A 24,356-nucleotide genomic window follows, 5' to 3' on the forward strand; every position below is an offset into this window, starting at 1 on the left:
AGGGTTCATGTCCTGCATGTGGTTGGGTGTAGGCCACTAAAACAGTCTGGCTAAGGTTAATTCTTTTTGGGGAGGTACACATTGAAATTTTTTTTTACAACTTTGTTGTTCTAAGCCAGCATTGATTAACCTTTTTCTATGCTTAATCAAGACAATCTTTTCCTAATCTTAATATTAAGCATATTAAGTTAATATGCTTTAAGTAAATATTGCAGGGAAAACAAATAAAATACATTGTACCAGTACAACTCCATAAAAACAATCTATTACAAGTAAAAGTCCTGCTTTTAAAATCTTAAGTGAAATTACAAAAGTATTATTAGCAAAATATGCTTATTCAGCAGAAAAAGAAATATTTTCAACATTATCAAGATTGTTAATACTGGTGCATCAGTGTTTAAGCAGCATTTTACAATTGTAGCTGGTTAAATCGGAGCTGGTTCAGTTACTTTATGTATAGTTAAGTAGTTTAATTCAGGGGTAGGGATTGGAACCAATTAAAGGGTCACCAAATAAATCTGATTAATTGTGAGATGACTAATGGGAGAGGAAAGAAGAAAACATTGTTGATACTGATAATTTTACTTCATTGGGCCTGGAGACATTTGTTTCAGTTTAGTTTATTGCATTTGACATAAGAGGTTAAAAGGAGAAATCACTAGCCCTTGTCACACATAGATCCCATCATAGTTCTGCAACAGAGACCCTTTATCACACTGGCTTTGCATAAAACCAAACTAGGCAGGTATCACGCTGCCCCTGTGTGTGATTTTAGACAGCATGCTTGCCTTCTGGAATCAAAAGTGTGACGGTGGTGATGTGAAACACAACAGCAGCAGCCTCTAGTGTGATACATAACACACACTTCAGGCAGACCTTTCTAAACAATACCAATGGCATAACATGGCAATAACAATCATTTACTGTCCCTGTTGCTTGACGTTTGATCTTGTCCTCTGCTCGGAGGGTAAGGAGCTCCTGGACCTCATTGTCTCCCTATTATGCAGACAGTTTTAGGTTGCTTTGAGTTAGCTGGTAATTGCTGCTAACTACTACTTAAATATTTTGGTGGTGGGTCGCACACATAGCACATCGTCAAAACATCACACCTGTCCCGTCCTTCCAGCTGTCCCTTTTACCGTCCCTTTTAAAGGTGAGACAGCTCTGTCTCCCATTCTGCGACTGTACATTTTATACAGAACAGCGAGGCAGAATAATGGTGCAACATTCCTGACTTGAACAAGCAGTGTAAAGGGGGCTACTCTTCGGTGTAACTGTCAACAACTCATAGACCAACCCCCATCCCCAAACTAGATATTGCTCTTTTGAAAAGGGTCACATTCATAAGTCCCCGTGTCCACCAAAATGTTTTTTCTCCGACTGAAGACGCCAGGCACTCCTCAGGAAGCGCCCAGCTGGAAGCGTTTGAGAGCGTTTTGAAAGACTGGCGTTTTTCAGCTGAAATTCTTTGGTGCATCTGGTTGCTATGATACAGAATATCCCCCGAAATAAACAGGTTGACACAAGGCACCTGTTCTTTGGATGAGGAGAAGGCTGAAGCATGGAGAGAGAGAGGATGGACCCGCATGCCTGTGTGGGGTCATGAGAGGGTAATATTATAGGCTATAAACAGGATATTGACATATTTCTCCTGCATTCCTCCATTGCTGATGTTCAACACCTGTAACGTCAGATGTGACAGTTTGTCTTTGCGGTATTCATCCCTCTTCCCATTTGATTTGAACGGCTGAAATGACAGTGACAAGCGCAGTGCTTTTTACACAAAAGTTGAGCATTTTTTAACTCAGAAAAAACCCCAAAAACAAACGCCCACTGGCAGTGCTTAGCACAAAATCCAGGCATTGTGGCACTGCCGGGATTTGTAACATGGTGCGACTACACATTGCTCCTATTGCAAAGCATTAAAAAATGCGCTGGCCTCTGAAAAAAACTGAATGGCCCCAAAAGGTTTGGGAACCACCAGTGTATTCAGTAGCAGTGTGAAGTTGCGTCGATTTGAATTATTAAAGTAAAAAACAGTTGCCTTATAATTGCACTTAAGTGCATTAATGGCATAATGTACTTACATTCCACTAAATTTTTTAACATATAAAACTACAATGTGTTTTGGTAGATGTTTTAAACATTAAAGCTTTTATGAGGCCATGACTCAACTAGGGATGTTATACAGTAAACTGCTGATAAATTAGAACCATTTAAGAACAAAACAGCCCTACAGCATCATCTCATTTCAGATAAACATCAGTGTTGGAATATAACTAAGTACATTTACTTTACTTAAGTATGAATTTGAAGTAGTATTTTCTTTGCATGCCACTTGATACCTCTACTCCATTACATTTCAGAGACAGAGATTGTACTTTTTACATCACTGCATTTATCTGACAGCTTTGGTTACTTTACAAATCAAGATTTTTGTATGAAAAACATATGAGTTTAGAAAATATCATATTTTGTTATAAATAACAGTGTACAAGTACAGCTGCAACAATTTTCTTTCTTTATAATAATTTTGAGTTTTGGGGTATTTTTTTAAAAATGTATTGATATGGGGTACCTGGTGGCTCAGTGGATAGAGCAGTGCCCCATGTGCAGAGGCTGTGTCCTCACTGAAGCAGCTGCGGGTTCGAGTCCAGCCTCGGCCCTTTGCTGCGTGTCTCCCCCTCACTCTCTACCCCTTTCACACTCACACTGTCCTATCCATTAAAGGCAATAAAAGCCCAAAAATATATCTTAAAAAAAATTATTGTTACTAATATTATTATTATTTTAAATTTTAAAATTTAATTTTTTATCTATTTATTTTAAGTTTGTGGTGGTGTTGTTTTCTTTGTCTTTATTAAAGAAATATTTTTCCTGCATTGATACTTTTAATACTTTAGGTACATGTTCCTTATTATACTTGCTTACTTTTACTTAAGTAACATTTTAAATGCAGGACTTATACCTGTAAAAGATTAATTTCACAGTGTGGTATTAGTACTTTTACTCAAGCAAAGGATCTGAATACTTCCTCCACCACTGGTAAACATGCGAACCAGTTATGACTGCTGAGTAAATCTCTTCCTTAATGATTGAGTTCATCATGCATCGTGCTCATTCAAGCACAAAGACAGAGGGTGTAGAGGGAGAAAGTACAGAGTTCCTCCTCAACCCCGTCACTGAAAAAAAATCCAAGCTGACATTGAGACGATGGAGTTATTTTTTCTTTGCACTATGAGAATTGTTGCAGTTGTGCTCTTCTGTCAGCTTTACAGTCAGTACGCCTGCCACAAAATGTGACTCTAGCCTGCTTGCCAATCACCGTTCCCACTCAAGACAATATGGCTGCTCTTGCCTCAGAAAAGCGGCCAATATGTCATCATCTAATCTTTGAAGCCACTGCCATCACCACCATTATCACAGCATCATCGTTACCCAAAAACAACACTTGCATTTGCCAGAACTACCAACAACTCCCCACAAACAATACCTTTGTATTTGCACACTGCCAGCAACTGCAATCATCATTACTGATCTGGAATCTGTTGTCATTTTTTTCCCACAACACTCACAGACATCTGAGCTGTGAAAGCTGCTCGTCATTGTCGCAGCTGAAGGCATGCTGGGAATGCCGACATGGCACTCATCACATTCACAGCCAAAACCAGCAGCAAAACATGAGTCTATCCAGTGCAGCTATGGTCTGTATTGAGCTGGTAGTGTCTTGTTACTGGTAAAAAAAACAGAGAGGAAACGTGAGCAGGAAAGAGTTGAGGATGTCATTATGACTTCCAGTATCTGTCCTGGCAGTTTGCTTTATTGGGAAACCACGCTGTGACTGGAGAATGCCCCCATGATGACAAGAATCTACCCTGATGAAGTGCCCTTGAGAAAGACATTGAATCCCCACCAGCTCCTGGCAGCAGAAGTGCTGCTCTGCAACTGTGAGTCTGTTTCCTGACTCCTCCTTGGAACAGAGTAAAAAGAGAATTTCTCTACCAGGTGTTATCATGTAAAGAAAACAACAAAAACAATGAATAATTGAAATAAAAAGTAAAAACGGGGGTTTTGTGAAAATCTAAGACAGGAGTAAAACTGGGACCTGCGTGCAAATTAAGCTAAATTGAGTAGTGTTCAGGGAAAACGTATACAGGGCGGAGCATGTTCACTCTGTACCAATTACCAAAGAAATGGTGCTATCATATAGATCTGATCTAACATCCTTGGATCAAATACGGTTTCATATTTCACATTGCAAGGGTCACTTTGTGTGAGGGAGAAGGGTTAGTGCATCAAACCAAAATAAGACAGACTTAGATGTTCCCACGAGACAACGTACATTATTCACACACCATCTGCTGGTCCAGTCATCGGCGGATGCGGTGCTGTCCTGTTTGTCTCTGCTGCATAATGTACAAAACAGCTTAGTTAATTTGACGTTGCCATTTTGCGCATGCAAATGAGGAGGGCAAGCAGGGCTGGTGGAAAAATTATCAGTATGTTTGTTGCGTTGGTACTCAAATCTTCAATGGGGCACACATTCTGCAACTTGATCTTTAAAATTATTATGATTATAATGCATATTTATAACTTTGTCTTTTTTCATCTGTCAGACACAGCTCACTGGCTGCAACAATCATTCTGTGCACACATACTGTGATTGATCTCTTAAACCTGGATGATTAACATATCTCAAATGCAGATCACATTATATCTATAAACTTATGCCAGGCTGACTTCCATCTTTACAAGAGGGTATGTAGACCAAAACACTTGTGTTTATGTATATTTCAGTCACAAAGGTGCAGCTGGTTGGTTGCTAACGTCTTTAGAAAGAAGCTCTCCTTTAGCTGCCTTCTTACGCTCTCTATCCTACTTATCTATTGAGTGCTCAGTCACTGTAAACAATGCAATAATCAGTATAAGGCTGATTCATAAAGCTACATTTAAGTGTGACTATTATGCTTTTCATAATGTTGAAAATTAATCCCAGTGAGCAAAAAAGTGAGGCTTCAGACCTTTCTGAGCACTCTTATTTTCAACAGTTTTTTCCGAGAAAGCTGACATGTCGGATTTCTTTACATGGTCATCTGCTTCAGGCACACTACTGCAAGTGTTTACATTATCTACCCTGTAAAATGTAGGCTAACATTTCATCTTGGTTGTTGTTACTTTTGGATCAGATTTGTGATGGAACATGTTGGTTGTGCTTAAAAGCTTTAATTGGTGATTTTTTTCAAAGTAGAAAGTGCGGCTATACTGTCATTGTATAGTCATTGTCTGGCTGCAATGATGGTGAGAAGACCAGGGATGTATATAAAACTGCATACAGCATTGGAGCCAGGTCTCCATTCATTCCTCTTGAAATGTTGCTTATTAGTGTAAGAAAGCCAAAAAAGTTTAACTTCCTGGGTGTAAAATTATCCAGGCTGGGCAGCTAACCTTTGGTTTCACTCTCTGCTACCTTGAATGGAGATGAAATGAATTAATTGTGCAGCTAGACTTTTTAAATATAATTTTGTAGTTGAAATCCTCCAAAAAAAGGATTCACTGATTTGCAGAAATCTTGTTCACAATGTTTGTCAGAGGGAAAAAGTGTTTTTTTGGCATAGGCATCACGTGACAGATGCAGAAGTTGTAATTTCATGTTTTAGCCACTAGGTCAAATTGGCCTGAAAGTCTGGTGCTAACATACCAAGATGTGGGAGACCCGGAAACACTGACCAGTCAAAGCAGACTGGGCTTTTTTGGGAAAGAGGCTTAAAGAGATAAACACTAAAACACAGCATTTCAGACAGAAAATAAATACCAGTGTTCCAGCACAGACAGTACAAGGAAAATTAAGTGTTTTGTGTGTTTTTTTTGATACATTAAAGCATGTTAATGTGCATTACTAGAAACCCGCAATACAAGAGTGAACCATGGAAATGAGAATAAAAGGTCCTCTTTATTTAACAGTGTGACACAGCCTGAGGATAAAGTATCTTTAATTCAGTGTCATGAAATCACAAATAGTTTCCATAGTTGCAGCACGGATACATCCAAATAAATTATATAAACACGTAAACTTTCTCCAAATGTTACACATTGCAAGAGTTCAAGACAAACAGGTACAATGCACTGACAGCAGAATGATGCTAATGTACTCATTAGTCAAAACCAATTAAGAACAAAGGTTTACATAGTATGGCCTTAGTTTCAGGCTAAAATGCAAAAAAGCAATAACTGCTAAGTGAATCACCTACATGACAATAACTAAACTAACATTGTGGATATTCACACATAAAGAAATGGGTTTATTTGGGTCAGAATGGGCACTTTTAGCCACTTTTCACAAATCTCTTATGTTAAACATCACAACATGTCAGAGTGAATTTAGTCGGGGAGGATCACTATATACTTTTTAATAAATCTTGAACTTTACCTCACCTGGTTATGATGCTTTACAACACGATAGAGCACAGAATGGGTGCTTTCTCTGCACTGAAACAGACACTATTACCCGCCTTTAAGTTTGGCAAGCCCCCTGCTGCAGCTCCTCTACGGTGCTCGAGTCAAGAGCGTGGCCTGGAACGAGTGCTCTTTTCAGCTGTGTGCAGCAGAAGCCTGCACAGAGGAAAAATTAACATGTGAATACCTCTTCAGGCATTGATTGGAAGCTCTGAGTCCTGACTCTTCTCTCATATTGGTTTGCTTCAGTAAATTCTTTCCACTCTGGTCAGTCCAGGCTAAGCATCTCAATATAGCATCACACTGGTGAGTCGTGCGTTGTTGTGATGCTGTGTCGTACGTCACAACATGGCGACAGATTGTGTGTACAGGAAAGTGCTGCCCCTAAGCTAGAACAGTGTGATCCCATGGTGCTGGAGATATTGCATTGAAATTAAGAGACTTCACAGGGGAGCAGATTGCAAGCAGAGCCCTCGGGGACTGAAACTTCCTGAATGGGATCCAGTGTTTTATTAGGCCCTCGTGAGTGTCGCTTGCTCTCCAAGGAAGCAGCAGAGGTGACAGTTGCATCACTGTTCACATAACTCATGGTGAAAAAGCCTGTTACAACTGAAACATAAAAATCTGCTGGTGCATCTGTTTAGCTTCCTCTCTTCAAGTCACCTCCAGAGTAGAAACAACTTAAATGGACAACAAATGTGTTGAAAAAGGAAATCCTGAGTAGTGTCTTATAATGAGGGAGAATCTGAGGATGCAAAGGAGGCTGGGTTTGTGTGGTGGAAGTGCTGTCTTGGTTGCTGTCATCCTTTTCTCTGTTTTGTTTTGTTAAATGGGTTGTTATTTTTTAGTTGAGTGTTTCCATCCTAACTGGTCAGTTATTGATGATGATATTAGGAGTAGCAGACCAAAGAGTTCATGAAGTATTTTGGAGGAAGTATTCACTTTCTTTACTTAAGGAAAAGCACTAATACCACATCGTGAAAATACGCTGTTAAAAGTAAAAGACCTGCATTAAAATGTGAGTAAAAGTAAGTCTAATCAGAAAAAAATATGACAAGGAAAAGTATTAAATTCAGAAAAATCTAAAAAAAAAACAAAACAAACAAAAAAAAACCCAAATTTGAAACTATTAAAAAAATGAAAAAAGAAAATTACTGTGTAATAATTAAAAGAGTTTAGAACCTACCCAATTCAAAGAAATAAAATACAGCCTAAAAATAAAAACTATTCAAAAAAGAGAGAGAAAAAAATGACCTAAATGTTTATCAGAATAGTTGCCAATATATTTTCTGTTGATTAGCTAATGAATCAGTCTTTTTTCTGTACTTTCACTGGTTAGTTTAATTTGTAACAAGACTGCAGGCTGCAGAGGAGAAGGTCGGGGAGGGAGTGAGTTAAGGAAGAGCTGAAAAGACCTTCAGTGTCGGCTGTGAGAACTCAGTTGTATTTAACAGTAGCTACAAATACAATTTTGCCTAAAAATCAAGAATACTTTGTGACATATCAACTTGTAATCATCAGTTTATCAAAACTGTGTCAAACAAACAAAAAACAGTGTTTTGACAGCCAGCAGTTTAAATATAATGTCATGAAAGAATTTGATTTTTTTTGATTTTCATTTGATCAAAAACAACTAAAATGCAAGAGAACCAAGAGCAAATGTAACACCTTACCCAACAACATTCAATAACTGAAGAGTTTTGTATTTTTAATTTGGATAAAGGTAGCCTCTATAAGCTAAAAACAGAGATTTCACCCCACCTTTTTTAAGATAATGTTGTGATCCAACTGTCTCACAGTCACCAGGGTTCCCTGCAGTGTTTTATAGAGGAACTGAGCCTTTCCTAAAATAGACAACCTCCAATAACATCATAAAAAATACACCTCTATAACTTAAAACATAAATTCTGGGAGTGGGGAGAATAGAAACCATAGAAATAGCATGAGATTAGAACGGACATTCTCATTCAAATATAGCAAAATGGTCAGAGTGGTGGCCATTTTTATGTGTATAAATTGTGACTGTTGGATGTGTGGTTGTAGCGGGCAAAATTGCATATGAAGTTCCTTATAAACCAAGTAGCGACTAGTAGCAGACTAACTGAGGTGTGGGTTTGCAGTAACCACCAAACGAGTGGTGAAGTTGTAGTTGTGAAGTTGTTGTTCTTGTGTGCTAGCTCTGTTCTTGTGCTGCTAGACAGGAATCGATGATTGCTGGATTTCATTGCTTTATATTTTCTTTGGTAAGTCATCAGATTGTATTCATTAGTCAAACTATAGAGTGTGACATGCTTTGTCATCATCAACTAACTAGAAATGTTCCGATACCATTTTTCCTTCCCGATAACGACTCCAAAACCTGAACTTGTGCTTCGGTCGATACAATGAATGATCCGACACCCTTACATTGAAATAAAATGTAACAGCTATATGATACTAACCCTGTATAGATGTGAAATGATTGCTATCAATGTGGTTTTGCAACCCTTTTTAAAACATAAAAATGTATCTGTGATGTGTTTTCAAATTCTTGATAAGATTTATAAGAAATTGGTGACAATAGTGCCACACCTCACAGCCAAAGGTTTGCATACTGTCCATACTGCCTTTTTATCGGTGGGATTTACCAGGGTAAAATATGTATGCTTTGGCTTTCAGTTAGCCTTACACTACTTTCAAGTTTATTAAAAAGTAAATTGAATTGATTCAGTGTGTAGACTTGCATTCTCCCACATACTGGATCCAGCATTTTAGGCAATATTGGAAGCATTTCCTATACTGTATCGGAACAAGTCTACAACAAACAGTCGCCAAATGCTATATTTTTAATTTGATTGGTTACTTTTAAGGTATATATTACTAAACTGATTATAACTAAGATGCATCAGTATCTGGTTATCACCTCTGCTAAACAATTTCATGAGCAAAATGCTGTTCACTTAGCACATACACATAATACATTGTGATTTTATACAGTGCCAGAACTAGGCTTCATTATGTGGAGCATCATAACACTATCACTTACAAAGAGGGAGTAAAAATAAAAGCTTTAGGAGAGGAGGCTGCTGTAATCTCAATTTCTAAAAGTCTTGGGCTGCAGTAAGAAGATATAACACATTAAAACAAACTTCATAATCAAACAGACAGTCCAATCAGTCTGATCAGCATGTTAATGCCAAAACAGAAAATGAAGTGGACTGCGCACTCGTCTGAGAGCCGCTCGGTTAATAAATAACATGAAGTGAAGCTGAGAGTCTTTTGATTAGGCAGTGTGAAATCTCTAAAGTGGACAAAGGGGTGAAGAGAGGTATCCCATTAATGTCAGAGTGTGTACCAAGGAGAGCTAGAGGGCAACAACAGCTCCCCCACTGCACAGATTTGACTGCGGAAGATTTGTCAAAGACAAGTAGCTCCTTATGAAATAATATGCTTCCGACTGCGAGGCTCATGCTTGTCATTTGGCAGAACCGCCGTCTACATCACAGCACGGCAGGATGCTGACATTCACACCATGGAGTGAGTGTGATCAGCTCTCACCCAGGCAGATGAAAAGTGGTTTATATAGAAACTGAGAGGCAGCATCATATGGTTGCACCTGGTGACAGAATATGGTGAGAAGTGAGCCATATTAAACCCAACAACTCTCTGTAACGAGAGCACTTTTGCTTCCTTTGGAATTTAAACATCTTGTTTTCGTGAGATTTTTTTTTTGTGATCTTTTTTTCTCATGCTGCATTTTCTTTTACCCATGTCTGAGTCACAGCAGAGTAAAACAGACTTCTTTTTCACCGCATTAAAGTTGAAATCAACAGTTGTTTATTGAACTAGCTATTGCCATTACACCCCTAAGGAGTTGGTTCAAAGGGGACTTGAAAGCACACACTGAATCATGTCCTCCCCATCTACTTTCTCCTTGATGAGAGTGGAGGATCATTAAATTGCTAACAACGGGAGAGGAAAGACAAGAGTGGCTGAACATGTCGCAGTTTAACAACCATCTTCTCCTCTGCAACTGCTGTAATGCTCTCCGGCACAATTTGGATTATAAAGGCGTGAAGCCGGGCTCACATCACTGGACATTAGTGAGTACATTGAGAACGTTGTTATTGATGAACAGATGTGGTCTGGAGCGGTGATGAGCTGCGTGTGGTGGTATTTCTCTGTCCTCTAAGGCCTTTTTCTCAGTCCCTTTGCTTCAGGTGCTTTCTAGGCTGACTGCTGAAGTTCTGCATTGTGAGGCTGAGAGATCAGAGATGAGATGAAAAGCACATATTGACCACAGATATTCCCACTCAGTGAGAGGCAGCATTTTGCCACAAAGGTCTCGGATACTCTGGTGAAGATCCAGGGGGCAGTGTTATCTCACTGATTCCTCGCTCCTGTCCTAAAGCAGCACCTTTGAGGGCTGACTGAGATCAGCACTGCGTTTTATGTCTGCAGTGTTACTGCCTCATAGTCGTGACTGTCCCTCAGAAGCTGAAAGGTCACAGCGAACGCAGATTAAATCTGTGATTTACTGTTGCAGTTAATGCTATTGTGCCGTATTACTAATTTGAACTCTTGTGTGCCTTGTGTTGAGTGAGAAGAATATACGACGACTGCAACTATTATTAATCAAATGAGGTTCTTGTGGATTCATCTGTTGGTAATTTTTGGGATAAATTCTTTGCTTAATTTTATGAAATGTTAGAAAAGTATGAAAAACACCCTTCACAACTGCTCTGAGCCAAAGATAACTATCCAATCTGCTTGCTTTGTCCAAAAATAAAATACAAAAAAAGCAGCTGATACTCTCATTTGCGGAACTGGAACTATCAAATGTGAGCTTTTTTCCCCTTAATAAATTATTTTGAATATAACTGTATGTAATATATGTAATTGATTAAAATCTACAGTATACACTGGATATATAAAATATCAGGTGCATTTCCATTAAGTACATAAATGAGATGAGTTGTTGTGTAAACCTCAGCTGATATGGCTGTTATCAGGCCATTAAATGGCTGTTATCAGTGGTCATAAGCCTCATAGATATGGGTTTTAGGGGCCTGCCACACCTACTATTAGATTAAGAGTGCCTTTCTCAGACCATGAAATGAGACTTTCTGCCAGAGAGGGTGGTCACACTTCATTATGATAGTCTGACTACAGGTAATTTATAATATTTTTAACATTTCGACAACTGAGATTTAACAATTCAGTTGTTTCACTTTGTTTGTAGATGTTTATAGAGTATGTGACAACTCATGAACATTCCTATATATTCTCCAAATACGCAGGAAAATCTAAACTAATAAGCCGTTGAAATGTTACAAGCACTCTATGAAATATCTGTGGGCGAGCATCTGTTGGCAGAAATGGTATGTAATACTCATATCTGTGTTTATGTTGATTTATTATCACCTGAAAATAAATGTTGTGGTTTTGTAGCCTTAAGATTAGCCGTTTATATAAACTTATGGAGTGGATCAGCTCCGAGGCCATCATGCCTTTCTACAATTAAGGGATAAATCAAATACTGGCTCTAGATAGGACCATTTCCGTTATTTGAGGGTTGTTTTGTGACAGCGCAATAGTTCTTTTACACACTTGGCACATGTGATAAGTTTCACCTCTGAAACCTCACTGCTAGATGCCACTAAATTATACAACCCCATCAGGTGACAAAAGAGAGGTAGATAAAGAAGCAAAAAATGAAGAGAACATCAGAGAGTTTCCCCTTAAAGTATGTAGTGTGAAACATCTAAATGCTTCAATCATCACGACAAGAAACATCCAAGCTCTTAACACCTCATTTTATTGTCCCAACATTCAAAAGTACAAATAATTCAAACACAACAGTTTTATGAAAAAGAAAAAACAAACATTTACAGCAAGATTTTTATTTTGTTTCCAGTTTCAGAAATGACCTAAACTAGCAAGGATAACATGAAGTCATTCATCGCAGTAATTGGATTAATAATAAGAATAAGAATACTAAGAATAATAGCAATAATAATCATAATAATCATCATTGATAATTGTTAAGTAATAACATAAGCAGGAGAGAGTAGAGAGAGCCGCGGTCATGGGGCCCTGTGAACATTTTTTCGTCTTTTTTGTCTTTAAAGATTTCGTTTATAGATTTTTCAGATAGTAAACAAACACGTCTCAGGAGGAAAATGAAAACTGACAAGAAGAGCCTAGTTCCTCTGTTCACCTTCCCTCCTCCACTACTGGCTGCGTTGTTCCTACTGGCAGGCTGCCACTATAAGGCGCTACAGGGGATGGTGTGAGCCATAGGGGTTGGGCATAGAGCGAGGTGACGCAGCCCCATGTTTCAAACACCCTGACATGCACACACTTTCACGCACACACACACGCATCCAGAGCAACCGCACGTGCTATCTCTGTCACACACACGCGCACATGCACTCAGGGAGACACACACATACATTTGTATACATGTGCGCTAAACAGACCCAAATGCACTATCACACACACACACATAGTCCATAAACACTTAACATATGTATATACTGTACATACGCACAATTGGATGTACTCCACGCTAACAAACATATGAGGACACAACACGCACACAGCTACAGAAAGGAACATGCATACAAACATGCACACACGCGCACACACACACATACACACACATGTGCACACAGGGTCTAGGCGGAACACAGGCACGCATCGTAAGAGTTCAAAAGTCATACAGTGTAGGAAATTAGTTCACACATCAGAACAACATTCTACTGGGGTCGTTGCATAATTCAAGCTCCCGACGGCAGCGGGGAGCATGAAGGGGTCTGGTTGGTTGGTGGGTGGGTTGGTTGGTTTGTTGCCGTTAGAAAACTATGTGATTGGATGGCGCAGATGATGACTGGATAGTAATGACGATATAGGATGACCCGGCCTGTCAGATGACTGAGGTGTGAGAGAGAAGGATGTAGTTAATGCGAGCATGCGTCTGAGTGTTTGAAATGCTCTCCACACACCTCCTTCATGTTTTCAAGTCTTAACAACAAACAAAAGAAATCCAATTCCGTATATTTATACTTCTGGAACCATTCCCTTACCTTTCACCTTTCAAAATATATAATATATATCATATTAGAGTATATAAAATATAGAATCGGTACAATCCCTTTTCATGCCTCCAGAGTACTTCTTAAGTATAGCAACAACTGCTGTAAATAACAGTTGGTGTGCAATGGTAACAATTTCTCATTTTTAAAGATTTGTTGGTATGTCATTTGAAAACATGATGAAACTTTTTAAAAATAAGTTTTGACTCTTAAGTGATTTTGACCGATTTAGTCCAGTGCAATGAATGACCCTCAAACAACAATGGGCATTTGCTCCTTTTTAAAATGTGTCTGCCCAAGCCTCCAAGAGCTGAATGTTATATAAAATGTCTCACTGAAAACTGAAAACTATGCTTTCAGACCCACATTTTTGCATAAGGTTTCATCACAAAGCGGTAGTAAGTGGAGGGAGGGTGTGGACGGAGTGGCTTTTTAGAACTACACAAACTTATCACAGGTTATATTGAACCAGAACGACTGTTTATAACATTCTATTAAGACTAAACTTTATTGAAAAAGATCTAAAGATTTCATTTTAACAAGACAAGAAAAAAGCAATAGCAAATTTAACTATTAACTAGGTTATGCATAGCGAGTAACTGTTTCTAGTAATAAGGGAAGAGCGTCCCCCAACCCTCCAGACATTTTTTTCAGTTTTCTTGACTTTTAGATTTTTTTTATATTGTAATTTTGATATATTGGTACAAAGCACAAACGTACTAAAAGTTCTCTCAGTGCAGTGGACTACTGGAAGAGCCTCTCCACTAGTCGCTTTGTTCCCTTTTGCTCAGAAACGCCCCCTCCCTGTACCAGAATCACGCAAATACACAGACAATGAAACAAATAAATACATAAATACACAGATAAATTAATCAATTAATAAATATATAATAAATACAAATAAATAGAAAAATAAATAGTTTAAAAAATAGATAAGTAAATAAACTGATAAACAAATTACAGTTATATTCTAAGCTTTTGTTCGGTTTCTTTTGCCGCGGTAGCTAACTGAAAAGTTAATCCAAATCTTTTTTTTTTCTCCACAAGCAACATGACAACAATTGAACAGTTTCCTCACAAGTTTTTCTAAGTAACTGAACCACCACTTCATAATAAGTTGTCATATGAAAAAGACAAGCTCAAACAAAAGAACAGTGACAACTCATATAGTACAGTAGATATTGTAAAACAAATGTAGACTATATATGTATATATATATCATCTATTTGTACACAGCAAATAAAGACACAGTTGTCATAGATCCTTTTTAAGGAAACAAATATCTAGACTAACGGAACTAGCTAATCATCATTTAGTTTTGACAAACGTTTCACGCTCAGCAAGTAACCTAAAAGTCAGCAAGCCAAACAAAAAAATACAAAATAAAAGATTTGTTCAGTGATTCTTACAAGGCCCAAAATTTCGTTTATCTGGTTGTTCAGCAAAGAAATAGTCTCACCAGATTTTGGGGCCAACAATAAACAAATATTAAACAAAGAACAGCAGCTCAATTCAATGCCAACATCGAAGTATTTTTTTTTCTTTAAACAACACATAGAACAACAAACTTGGATATTTAAGATATGTGAATAATGTAGTATAGCACCTACTGTTGATCGCTAAAAGGAAGTTCTTTTCAAATGTAAGTTCACAAACGCAGAGCGAAGAAAAATGATATAGATAATGTATAGTATGCTCTCTAAATGGATAGATGTGTATATATCTATTTACTGATATCCCATATTGACTGATGACAAAAACAGGAAAACAAGTGGACAAAGGGTCTTCTTGCTTTGGGCTCTGGACTATAAGGATGGTTAGGCCTTGGAAAGACCCCTCTCCCTTCCCTTTTGGGTATCGCTGTTGAATAATTACGCACTAGTACATATGTGAAAAATTACCAAAATCACCTGCCTCAGTTTGCATCCCTTCCTTCTACAAAATCACTGCCAACTTGGATTCCCCAAAAAACAAACAACCTTTGATCCTATAAAGTACCACGGCAGAACGACAAGACAAGGTGGTGCCCCCTCCCTCCCGCCCCGGCCCCCCCTAGTTAGCCAGTCAAAATATTTTTCTCTTTTTTCAAATCCAGATTCTTGTAAAAATTCTTCAATAATTATTATTTTAATTATCATTTATAAAAATAGATCTTCTTTCTCTTTATTTTTATCTTTTTCTAAACGCATTTTTTTCAAGCAAAGAGATCTTCTCTTTGGCAACAGTGTTATTTTTTTTTTTCTTAAATTACTGAACGTGTCATCAGGAAAGCTAACCCATCCCCTCCCTCGCCCCATCTCCCTGAACCCCTGTGAGGAAAGACATTATGTTTTGTTTGCGATACAAAACAAAAACAATGTTAGAAATTCTTTTTTTTTTTGTCTACATTTGTTATTGGGATTGTGGAATCCCACCTATAATCGATAAGGGGAAGTTTTTGATACACACTAAAAATGAATGAATGGTTCACCAATTTAAAAAAGAGCCCCCTCCCTTTCACCGACAGGGAGGTATATATAATACTAACGACAGTGGATCCGGATTTACAAAAGAAAAACAAATCCTGAATCAAGACAGAGAAAAGGTTTCAATCTAAAAAGGACATTCTCTTCTCTGAAATAAGGGAATACAGGGATTTGCTACTGTTTACACAGAAGAGAAAAATCATTTTAACAACCACAACGAACAGAAAGAATATACAACAGAGAGAAGCCTGCATTATCACAGGAGCTTCCAAAAAACTCATTAACATTTTCATCATTTCATTTTTGTAATACTTAGGCAACATTGGCTTATAGGTCCAAAGTTATAATATAAGCCATTTCTAGTTCAATTTGTTTGATGGTTTGTCGGTTGCTTTGTGTTCCGGTTGGAGTTTGCTGTGTTGGATGGCTGTAGTAGGGTGGTAGTGGTAGTGACTGAAGGGGCTAAGGGACGGGTGGAGGTGGGGGAGGGGGGTTGGGGGCAATTTGGGAGCAGACAAAGTCGCGGGGCAACTGCTTCTACCTGTCAAAGTTCAGGACTTGTGTGTCTTGTTAGTCTTGAAGGAGACTTGCAAGACGCGGTCGCCCAACCTGTAGCCGTTGAGACTGGCGATGGCCATGGCCGCCTCGTCGTAATTCGTCATGGTGACGAAGCCGAAGCCTTTGCACTTGTTGGTGTTGAAGTCACGGATCACCTTGACATTGTTGACCGCACCGAAGGGCCCAAACAGCTGCCAGAGCACGCTTTCATCCGAATCTGGGGACAGGTTGTACACAAAGATGCACCAACCGGTGCCCGTGTGCCCGGGGATGTTCATGCCGACCAGGCTGGTCATGCTGTCGATGGTGATGGGGGAGAACCTGAGAGGAGAGGGAGAGCAAAGAGAGGGGGAGAGAGAGAAGAGGAAGTTTTAATTGAACAGGTTAAGGCATAAAGTGGAACTCAGTGTCTGCATCTACTGTATATGAAATGGCTATAAACCGGTGAAAAACCTGTCTCCATCTTGTTTTTTGAGAGCCAAACAGAATCCCTCTAAATCTAAAAGCTTGCCATGACGCTCCCCTGCATGATATGCTACCATCTACGGTAACTTACTTTAAAACTGTGTCTGTTAGAATTTACTGATCAAACTACAAAAGCTGATCTCCAAGCTGTCAGACAAAATAGGACCTGTATGCATGGATGTTCAACATGGGTGCATGTATGTTAGTTTTTATGTGTGTCTGTATAGCGACAACTAAATGAGCTCCTCAGTTCTGAGAGGCCTCCTGTCAGGAATGACGACAGCGCTGCGTACTGAGCTGTATCTCTGCTGAAGGAGACGCAGACGAAGGTTCTCGCTTTGTGTCCTTGAGTGGCTCCTTTAGGAGCTAAATTGCAGGAAGTTGTTGAATTAAACCGTTGCTAGAAATCCATCAAAGATCACGCACCAGCCTGCTAAATCTGTTCTCATTCGCCTCATAATCTTCTCCTTTTTCTTGTGATGCAAGAGATTTGAATCCTCAGTTGACTTCACTTAATTGCCTTTCCGCTCAAAGGAAAGGGAAAAGAGGAAAAAAAATTCCCCACTTTTAAATAAAAGGTAAATGAGATAAAAAGGTTCATTTCTTATGCCACCTCTCTCCAAGAAACGACTATAGGCATTATTGGTTGTGCTTTAATTGAGATTTCCGCTTTGCTGCAGCTGTCTCAGAGAAGGCTGCTTTCTTAAGGAAAAGGAGGGAGGGAAGAGGGAGCAAACTAAATGGAAAATGGAAGCACTTTACAGCCCAGTGGCATTAAGGTACAAAGTGTATTCCTCCCACTCCTCCCGCAGTCTGCAGGGTGTTCTGTTCTGTTCTATTCCAAACTCGTGGCACTGATCGATAGCGCTGCTTGCAGTTCGGGGCCCCCACCACTCTCTCTCCAGTGACTATATATGGCCGGCAATCACTATGACCTTCACTGCATGACTTTGGTCATGCAGAGTTTGCTCCTGGCCATTGTGGTTTCTGTGGACGCTAATACAAGCTCTTTAGGGTGGTTAGCTTATTGACAGTAACGACTCTCTGCGCTCATTAAATGACTTATAATGCTAATGATATTAGTATATGTCTTTCTTTATGATTAAGTAGACTTGAAATACATTTTAATATCATAAATCTTTATGAGTGAGATACAAGGGAATTTACATATTCACCACAGGGTTGCTGCAGCAGCTTTCTGTTTTACAAAAAGCTCCAAATCCTTTGTCTCACACATCTCTACATGGCCTCAATGTCTCGTTAATATTTTCTCCGGCATCAAGCAGGTGGAATCTTAACTGGCTTCATCACGTCGAGGCCTTGTCTGACATGCTCGACTGCGTTCAGGCCTCTCCTGCTGGGCTTGAAAAAAAACTTGGTGATTTATATGCAAAAGCAGGAGTATGTGAGGAGGTTTGTGAGAGTGTGACGGCTCGGAGGCTGGCTAACACTGCCACAGCGAGGATGTGGAGATGAGTGTGCCTGTATGTACATGTGTGTGCAAATGTGCATGCGAGTGTACCCAACAGAGCGGGACCAAACACTAACCAATGTTACAGACGAGACCAGGGGTTGCATAGCAACAGCGTAGCTGACCAGATATCTATTCTGTCCTTCCTAAAGCCGACCATCTCCAGCTCTTAACACCTTTCTTCTCTTTCCTTTCAAATAATAACCTCAGATCACTGGAAAGCACTTCTGACTTGATGGCGTGCTTTGCAATCAGGGCAGCTGAACTCGACACTATTTTCACATTTAGATAAGAAATTATGTAAAGACTCAGTGAGGCCACAGTGATTATTGGGAATGGGAGGCACTACAGCTTATATCTGGGAATGCCACACTGCATCACTACCAATGCATTATTCTGTAACTAGATTCTGAATCCCTGCTTTTGGCAAAATTACAGCTTTTCGGGGGAACATTTCGTGCGAGCTACAGTAAAACTTGGTCTCTGTTTGAGTTGCTAAGCTGACTTCAGATGGTGTCCCCTGTGCTTGCAACATGCAAGATGCCACTGTCAGCACATGAAACATCTATCACCACAGTGGCTGCTGCTCTGGGTTATGTAAGACCCATGGTAGCGAGAAAGCAAAATGAAACATGGAGGCGAAAAGGAAGGAATTCGAGCAGAGCAGTGCCGAGCAAAGCTGGAGCTGTCTGCAGTGAAACAGCATTTCCTGTTTCCAGCAGGGATCCAGGTTCTTCCAGCCTCATCCCGTGTCCTCACTGAATGCTACCTCATCTCAGCAAGGGCTGCCAAAAAATTAGGGCAATATATAATTTTTTTTATGGCTTCAGCTGCACAGATGTACATTTATCACATAAAAGGATTGTGTACATAGTTGATAGTGGATGTATAAAGGCTTTATTCTAATGATGTTGTAAGGAAATGCCGATATAATTAAAGTGACAAATTCAAATTGTTCGCAAGCTACAGCTGCAGAGTGACAAGGCAGGAGAACCTGAATCCGTAGAAAAAAAAACACACCTAGAAATTAGGAGTTTTACACCAGAGAACAAAATCCATTCAGTACACAGAAACAACCCAAAACAATCCAAACAACACCAGCACTTGTCATAATCAAAACAAAGCAAATTCATCACCACTGAAAACAAAGACTGATTTCTGAGTATTATTTTTTTTTTACAACTCGAGAGGTTGATACGGTTTTAAAACCAACTCAAGCTTACGTGGGAAAAGAAAACAAATCAAAGAACCAAAAATGCAATTGACCTTGAACGAATTGTCAAACGCAAAGTGACTGCAAAAATACAAGGAAACATAAACTAAAAAAAAAAAAGAAAGAACTGAAAAAAAGATATTGAAAAATCATTAAGTCAACATGGACATCTGGCATTGGGTGAAGTTTTTAATTACCTCTTTACGCCATAGGCCATATTAAGCAAATTGTCCAGCCTGTAAAGAGAAGGAGGGTTCTGGGGTTAATGGTGGGCAGATGGTCGACTCACTCAATGGAACTAATGTTAAGTCCCTGTAGGAACTGCATGGTCCTCCTCACTCAAGAACAAACAAACCCATCTATAGTTGGCCCATTACACTGAGGAGCCCCACCAGAAAATGCTATCATCGGTTAATGAAGCTACAATACCATCAGTATGGTCGGCACTTGCTCTGTTGGCCGCTGCGCCATTTCAGTGCAGCCCTGCGCTAGCTAATGCCAGAGCAGAGTCTTACAGGCACATTACTGTAGGTGTTGCTGTTTAATTGTTACAAGACTACAGCAGTGGACTGGTCACAGTTCAGTATTACAGTCACATACAGAGCACTAATGGCAGCAGGGCATGAGCACTGCATGGCACACAGCTATACTACATAATACTACGCAATGGCAAATCATTATTTTAAAATTGCATGTGTGTACCCATACAGTTTATGCTGCCACATTGATGGTTTTATTGGAAGATGAAGGTTGTTAAATAAATCTTGCTTTAATTTGTGTTAACTCAATTGAGAGAACATCTAAGATGACAGGAAATGATCCAGAGTTCTGTCAGTGTAATGGTTTGGCATTTGAATGATGGTGAGCGAGAGAGGTGATGATGATTAGTATGTTTTCTATGAGGTGGACCAACAACAACAACACAAGTGAACAATAAACTAGCCATGAAATTGTGAATGTCCATCTTTGTGGTCGGGGTCAACCTGTTAAGTGCTAACAGGTCAGGTGGAATGGCTGAGTGTTAGTCACGGGGTGTCAACTGTCTAAAGAGGTTAGTTTTTGGGAAATGTTCTGGTTTCATAATTCATAATAATTTCAGGCCCGTGAGCGACAGACATTGCAGTCAGCCAGGGTTTAGTTTGGGTTTCAGTGTGTTTGTGCGGTTTAAAAACCCAGTGGGCTGTGGGCATGTGTGTGTGAGCTGGACTTCAGAAACCTGTGGGCTGTATAAAATGTTGGCCCTCTTGGATGGATGCAGTCTGCTTGGTGACTCAATGACCTTCATTCCTCACTTGGGTCTGGCCTGTCTCATGTCTTATTAACTCCTCTGGCCTAATGGACAGGGGCCACGGCTTATTGAGCAACAGCTGGCCAGTGACGCCTCGTTCCTCTTGAAAACACTACAAACTCTCTGACTTTGACTCAACTAGCAGGGTTGATTCTCCTTGTCTCTTTCAGTCAACAAGTATTTGCTTTCTTGCAAAGCAACCGCTACACTGGTTTAAAATCTAATGAAAACTTTATGATTTTTACAGCGATATAATCCAGGTAACTACAATTACACCACTTAAAAGCTACATTATTATTATCTCACTTGATATATGCACAACTTCATTATTATTTGATTGCAATTAAGAAAGCAATTAGGTTTTGAAGGCTTTTATTAAATAACCTGCATAATAATAATCACAATACTATTTACATTGATCATTTTAAATTGAATTTACATTGCATGTTAGAGATAACAGATCAGTAGTCTTCTAATCGGGGACAATTAAACACCGGGTTGCTGGGTAATTGTAGTTAAGTACCTTATAAATTAGAAATCCTGCAGAACTCTGAGTACTGAAAATCAGGATGGAAAAGAACAATAATCACCTGTGCTTCAAAATATAATTTTTATATTGGCTGACAAGGTGCTCACACTGATCGTTAATTGTTTGTAACATTTAAATGTTTAAATTGCTTAATTAAGTCAAATTGTGATAAATATTGCAATCCCCACATGAAGTTAGCAGAGTTAATAATGTAAGCCTTTTACATTTAAAATCCATCTTTCGACTATATTGTGGGCCTGTATATAATCTGAATTTAAATTATTTCTGAGGGCCCTGACACACCAATGACCAACCACTGCTGCTATTGAAAATTATGTCTTCTTACACAGGCGCAAAACATACATGCATACAGCTTTGTCGCTACTAGTTTTTTTTAATGTTGGTTTTGATGTGTCTGCACCTTTAAAGATGGAGATGGAGAACTTTTCAACCATCCCCACTAGCAATTCCAAGTATTGGTGTTGTTGGTGCTGCTGTTGCAAAGACAACTGGATCGCTTTCTGTTTTTCCTCAGAGCTTAGCAAGGGGGCATTTTTTGCTTTTCCCGGGTAGACCTCACACAGTTATTTCAGCTGTTACACCAACTGCTGTTTCCCCTACTTGGGGTAGGAATTTATTAAGAACTGACTAATACTTTTTGGTAACTGGGGTAGCTACAAATAGCTAAAGAAAAAAAATAAAAGCACAATACTCATCCTGTTTTGTTTGTGCAATGGTTGATGCATTCCCTTTGTGCCATAAATCGAGCCTTAATTTTAGTGGAGATCATATCATATCCGGTGGCAGAGGAATTTGAAACCAGTCTAAAAGATGATAGTTCATTATTCTATAGCCACTACATTGTGCAATCAACATTTACTCCATAGTAATAAGTTAAAGAAAAAAACATGTCTATTTCCACTTTAACATTACAAAAAAGTACAAAAGCAGCCCTGAAACAAAGGGAAAAAAAAGTGGAGAAAAGGATATACGGAATCATTAAAGCAGTAATTAGCCCATTACGTGGGAAGGGAACAAGCAGGCTGCTTTGTGGGTAAATGAGTCAATTGGAGAGGATGCTCAGAGGAGAGGCGCTCCAGGCCCGGGAGCACGAAGACATCTGCTGGCCGCCGGGCCGTTGGGCCACAACAAAACAACCTGCTGCTATCTCTCTCTCTCTCCTTCGCTCTCTCTTGCACATGTACGAATGCACACTGATGCACGCTCACCACACAAACACTCTGCCAGCTTTTCACACTGCCTCTCCAAGCTTGATATAAACAATAGGGCTTTTGTGCCTTCTCTCTATGCATGTTAATGGAGGAATGGGTGTTTTTGTCTTCTCTTTTTTGAAACAAAAATCTGTTCAATTAAAATTGGCTCCTGCCCTGGATATAATAAGGCTAATTCGCTAATTAGTACCATTAGTTAACGACAGAGGATCGGAAACAAGCCGGGATCTAGGGCTCAGTGTATTGTGCTTGAGTCAGTTATGCGCTTGCTGTCTTGGAAAGAGACTGTACCAGCACATTATACATTAACTTGTGTTACAGCAGACCCATGTGACTTAGTCTCACAGGATAGATATAATTATAGGTCTATTTTTTGAACATGGGTGGTACCTATAAGCAGCACAAACTTGTTAGGTATGTAAAACAAGCAGTATCATTTTACAATCTCATGGATGTTAATTTAAACACTAATTTACATTTCATTTTGTTGTAGGCATACATGAGGAGATCATTTTTGCTTTACTATTTTTTAATTTGTTTATTTTCTTTAAACCATTGAATCATACTAATATATATATCTTACTTTTGATTTAATTATGTCTTTTCAAGAGATAAACAGAACAAACAAAAGCGCTGTGTTATATTAGGAAGAGAAAAGAGTCCTTCTGCACTGTCCTTAAAAGATTCAGTTAAAAAAAAAAGGGAAACTGCGCACATCGAGCACATTTCCAACTTCTAAAGTGTTGAGGTTTTAGTGGAGGGGCTCGGGAGCAGAGAGCAGGAGCACAGAGACACAGTGAGGAAGTGTCCTGTGGTTGTGAGTTGTGATGAGAAGCGACAGCTCTCCTGTGGAGCCTGTAAATTGGCTTGGCGTATCACAGACACACAGCCACGCTACATCGCTCAGGTGTCACACCAGGGAAGCCGCTCCAGAAGAAAAATACCTTCCAAGCTCTGACTTTGATAGAGAGTAAACAGCACGACCGGCTTAGTGTTATTGAAAGAGAGAGGAAATTGTATAAGCACATATTCTCTCTCAGATTCTGAAGCCTTCTTGTTGGATCGGATGATAGAGCGTAATATCATACCATCACCTGTTAGTGTTTTGTTGGTGAGGTTAAAGGTAGCATGGCCTTGAGAAGAAAGCCGTATGTGGGTGTCATACGTAATTTTTTTTTTTTTTTTTTTAAAGGCTTGTTTGCATCATTAGTGAGTGACAGGAAATGACCAGTTAGGATGCAATATATATACAGTATGTCAGCCACATACTGTATATGATGTTAAGTGATAGCTTGTTGTAGAGATTATAGACCTGGGCAAAAAACTTTTCTTTCTTTTCTTTTCTTTTTTTTTTTTAAATTACAACAGCTTGAGGTGTCTCAATTTAATTAAGCAGAAAAAAGGTTAAAACCCAAATACTTAAATGAATTTTGTCATTTGTTTTAATGTGCCCTTTGTTCATTGGATTTAGCCTCTCCTACATAACTTTTAATGCTGGCTCTTATGCAAAATGTAATACAGTAGATGTTGTTTTGTAAGTCTGGCAAATGTATGCTAATATTGCATTTGAAGTGAGTCAAGCTACATAAAGGCTCTAAAACATTAT

At 39.1% G+C, this 24,356-nt stretch overlaps 1 protein-coding gene across 6 annotated transcripts in view; it reads right to left on the reverse strand.

The window, feature by feature from the left end:
* Positions 1 to 16,385: 16,385 nt before the first annotated feature.
* The window catches only part of elavl4 (ELAV like neuron-specific RNA binding protein 4), a 91,996-nt gene continuing 84,025 nt past the window's right edge, over positions 16,386 to 24,356 (reverse strand). For 4 of the 6 annotated variants that reach the window (XM_042513803.1, XM_042513773.1, XM_042513765.1 and 1 more), the window contains 2 exons: positions 19,899 to 19,937; positions 16,386 to 16,873 (listed from right to left, as the gene is read on the reverse strand). In XM_042513803.1, coding sequence (XP_042369737.1) covers positions 16,546 to 16,873; positions 19,899 to 19,937 — 367 coding nt within the window. In that variant the 3' untranslated portion in view covers positions 16,386 to 16,545. The remainder of the gene's footprint in view (positions 16,874 to 19,898; positions 19,938 to 24,356) is intronic. The other 2 variants (XM_042513796.1, XM_042513788.1) reach the window with 1 other exon arrangement.

Source organism: Plectropomus leopardus, chromosome 3 (assembly GCF_008729295.1).
Source record: "Plectropomus leopardus isolate mb chromosome 3, YSFRI_Pleo_2.0, whole genome shotgun sequence".
Classification (NCBI taxonomy): domain Eukaryota; kingdom Metazoa; phylum Chordata; class Actinopteri; order Perciformes; family Serranidae; genus Plectropomus; species Plectropomus leopardus.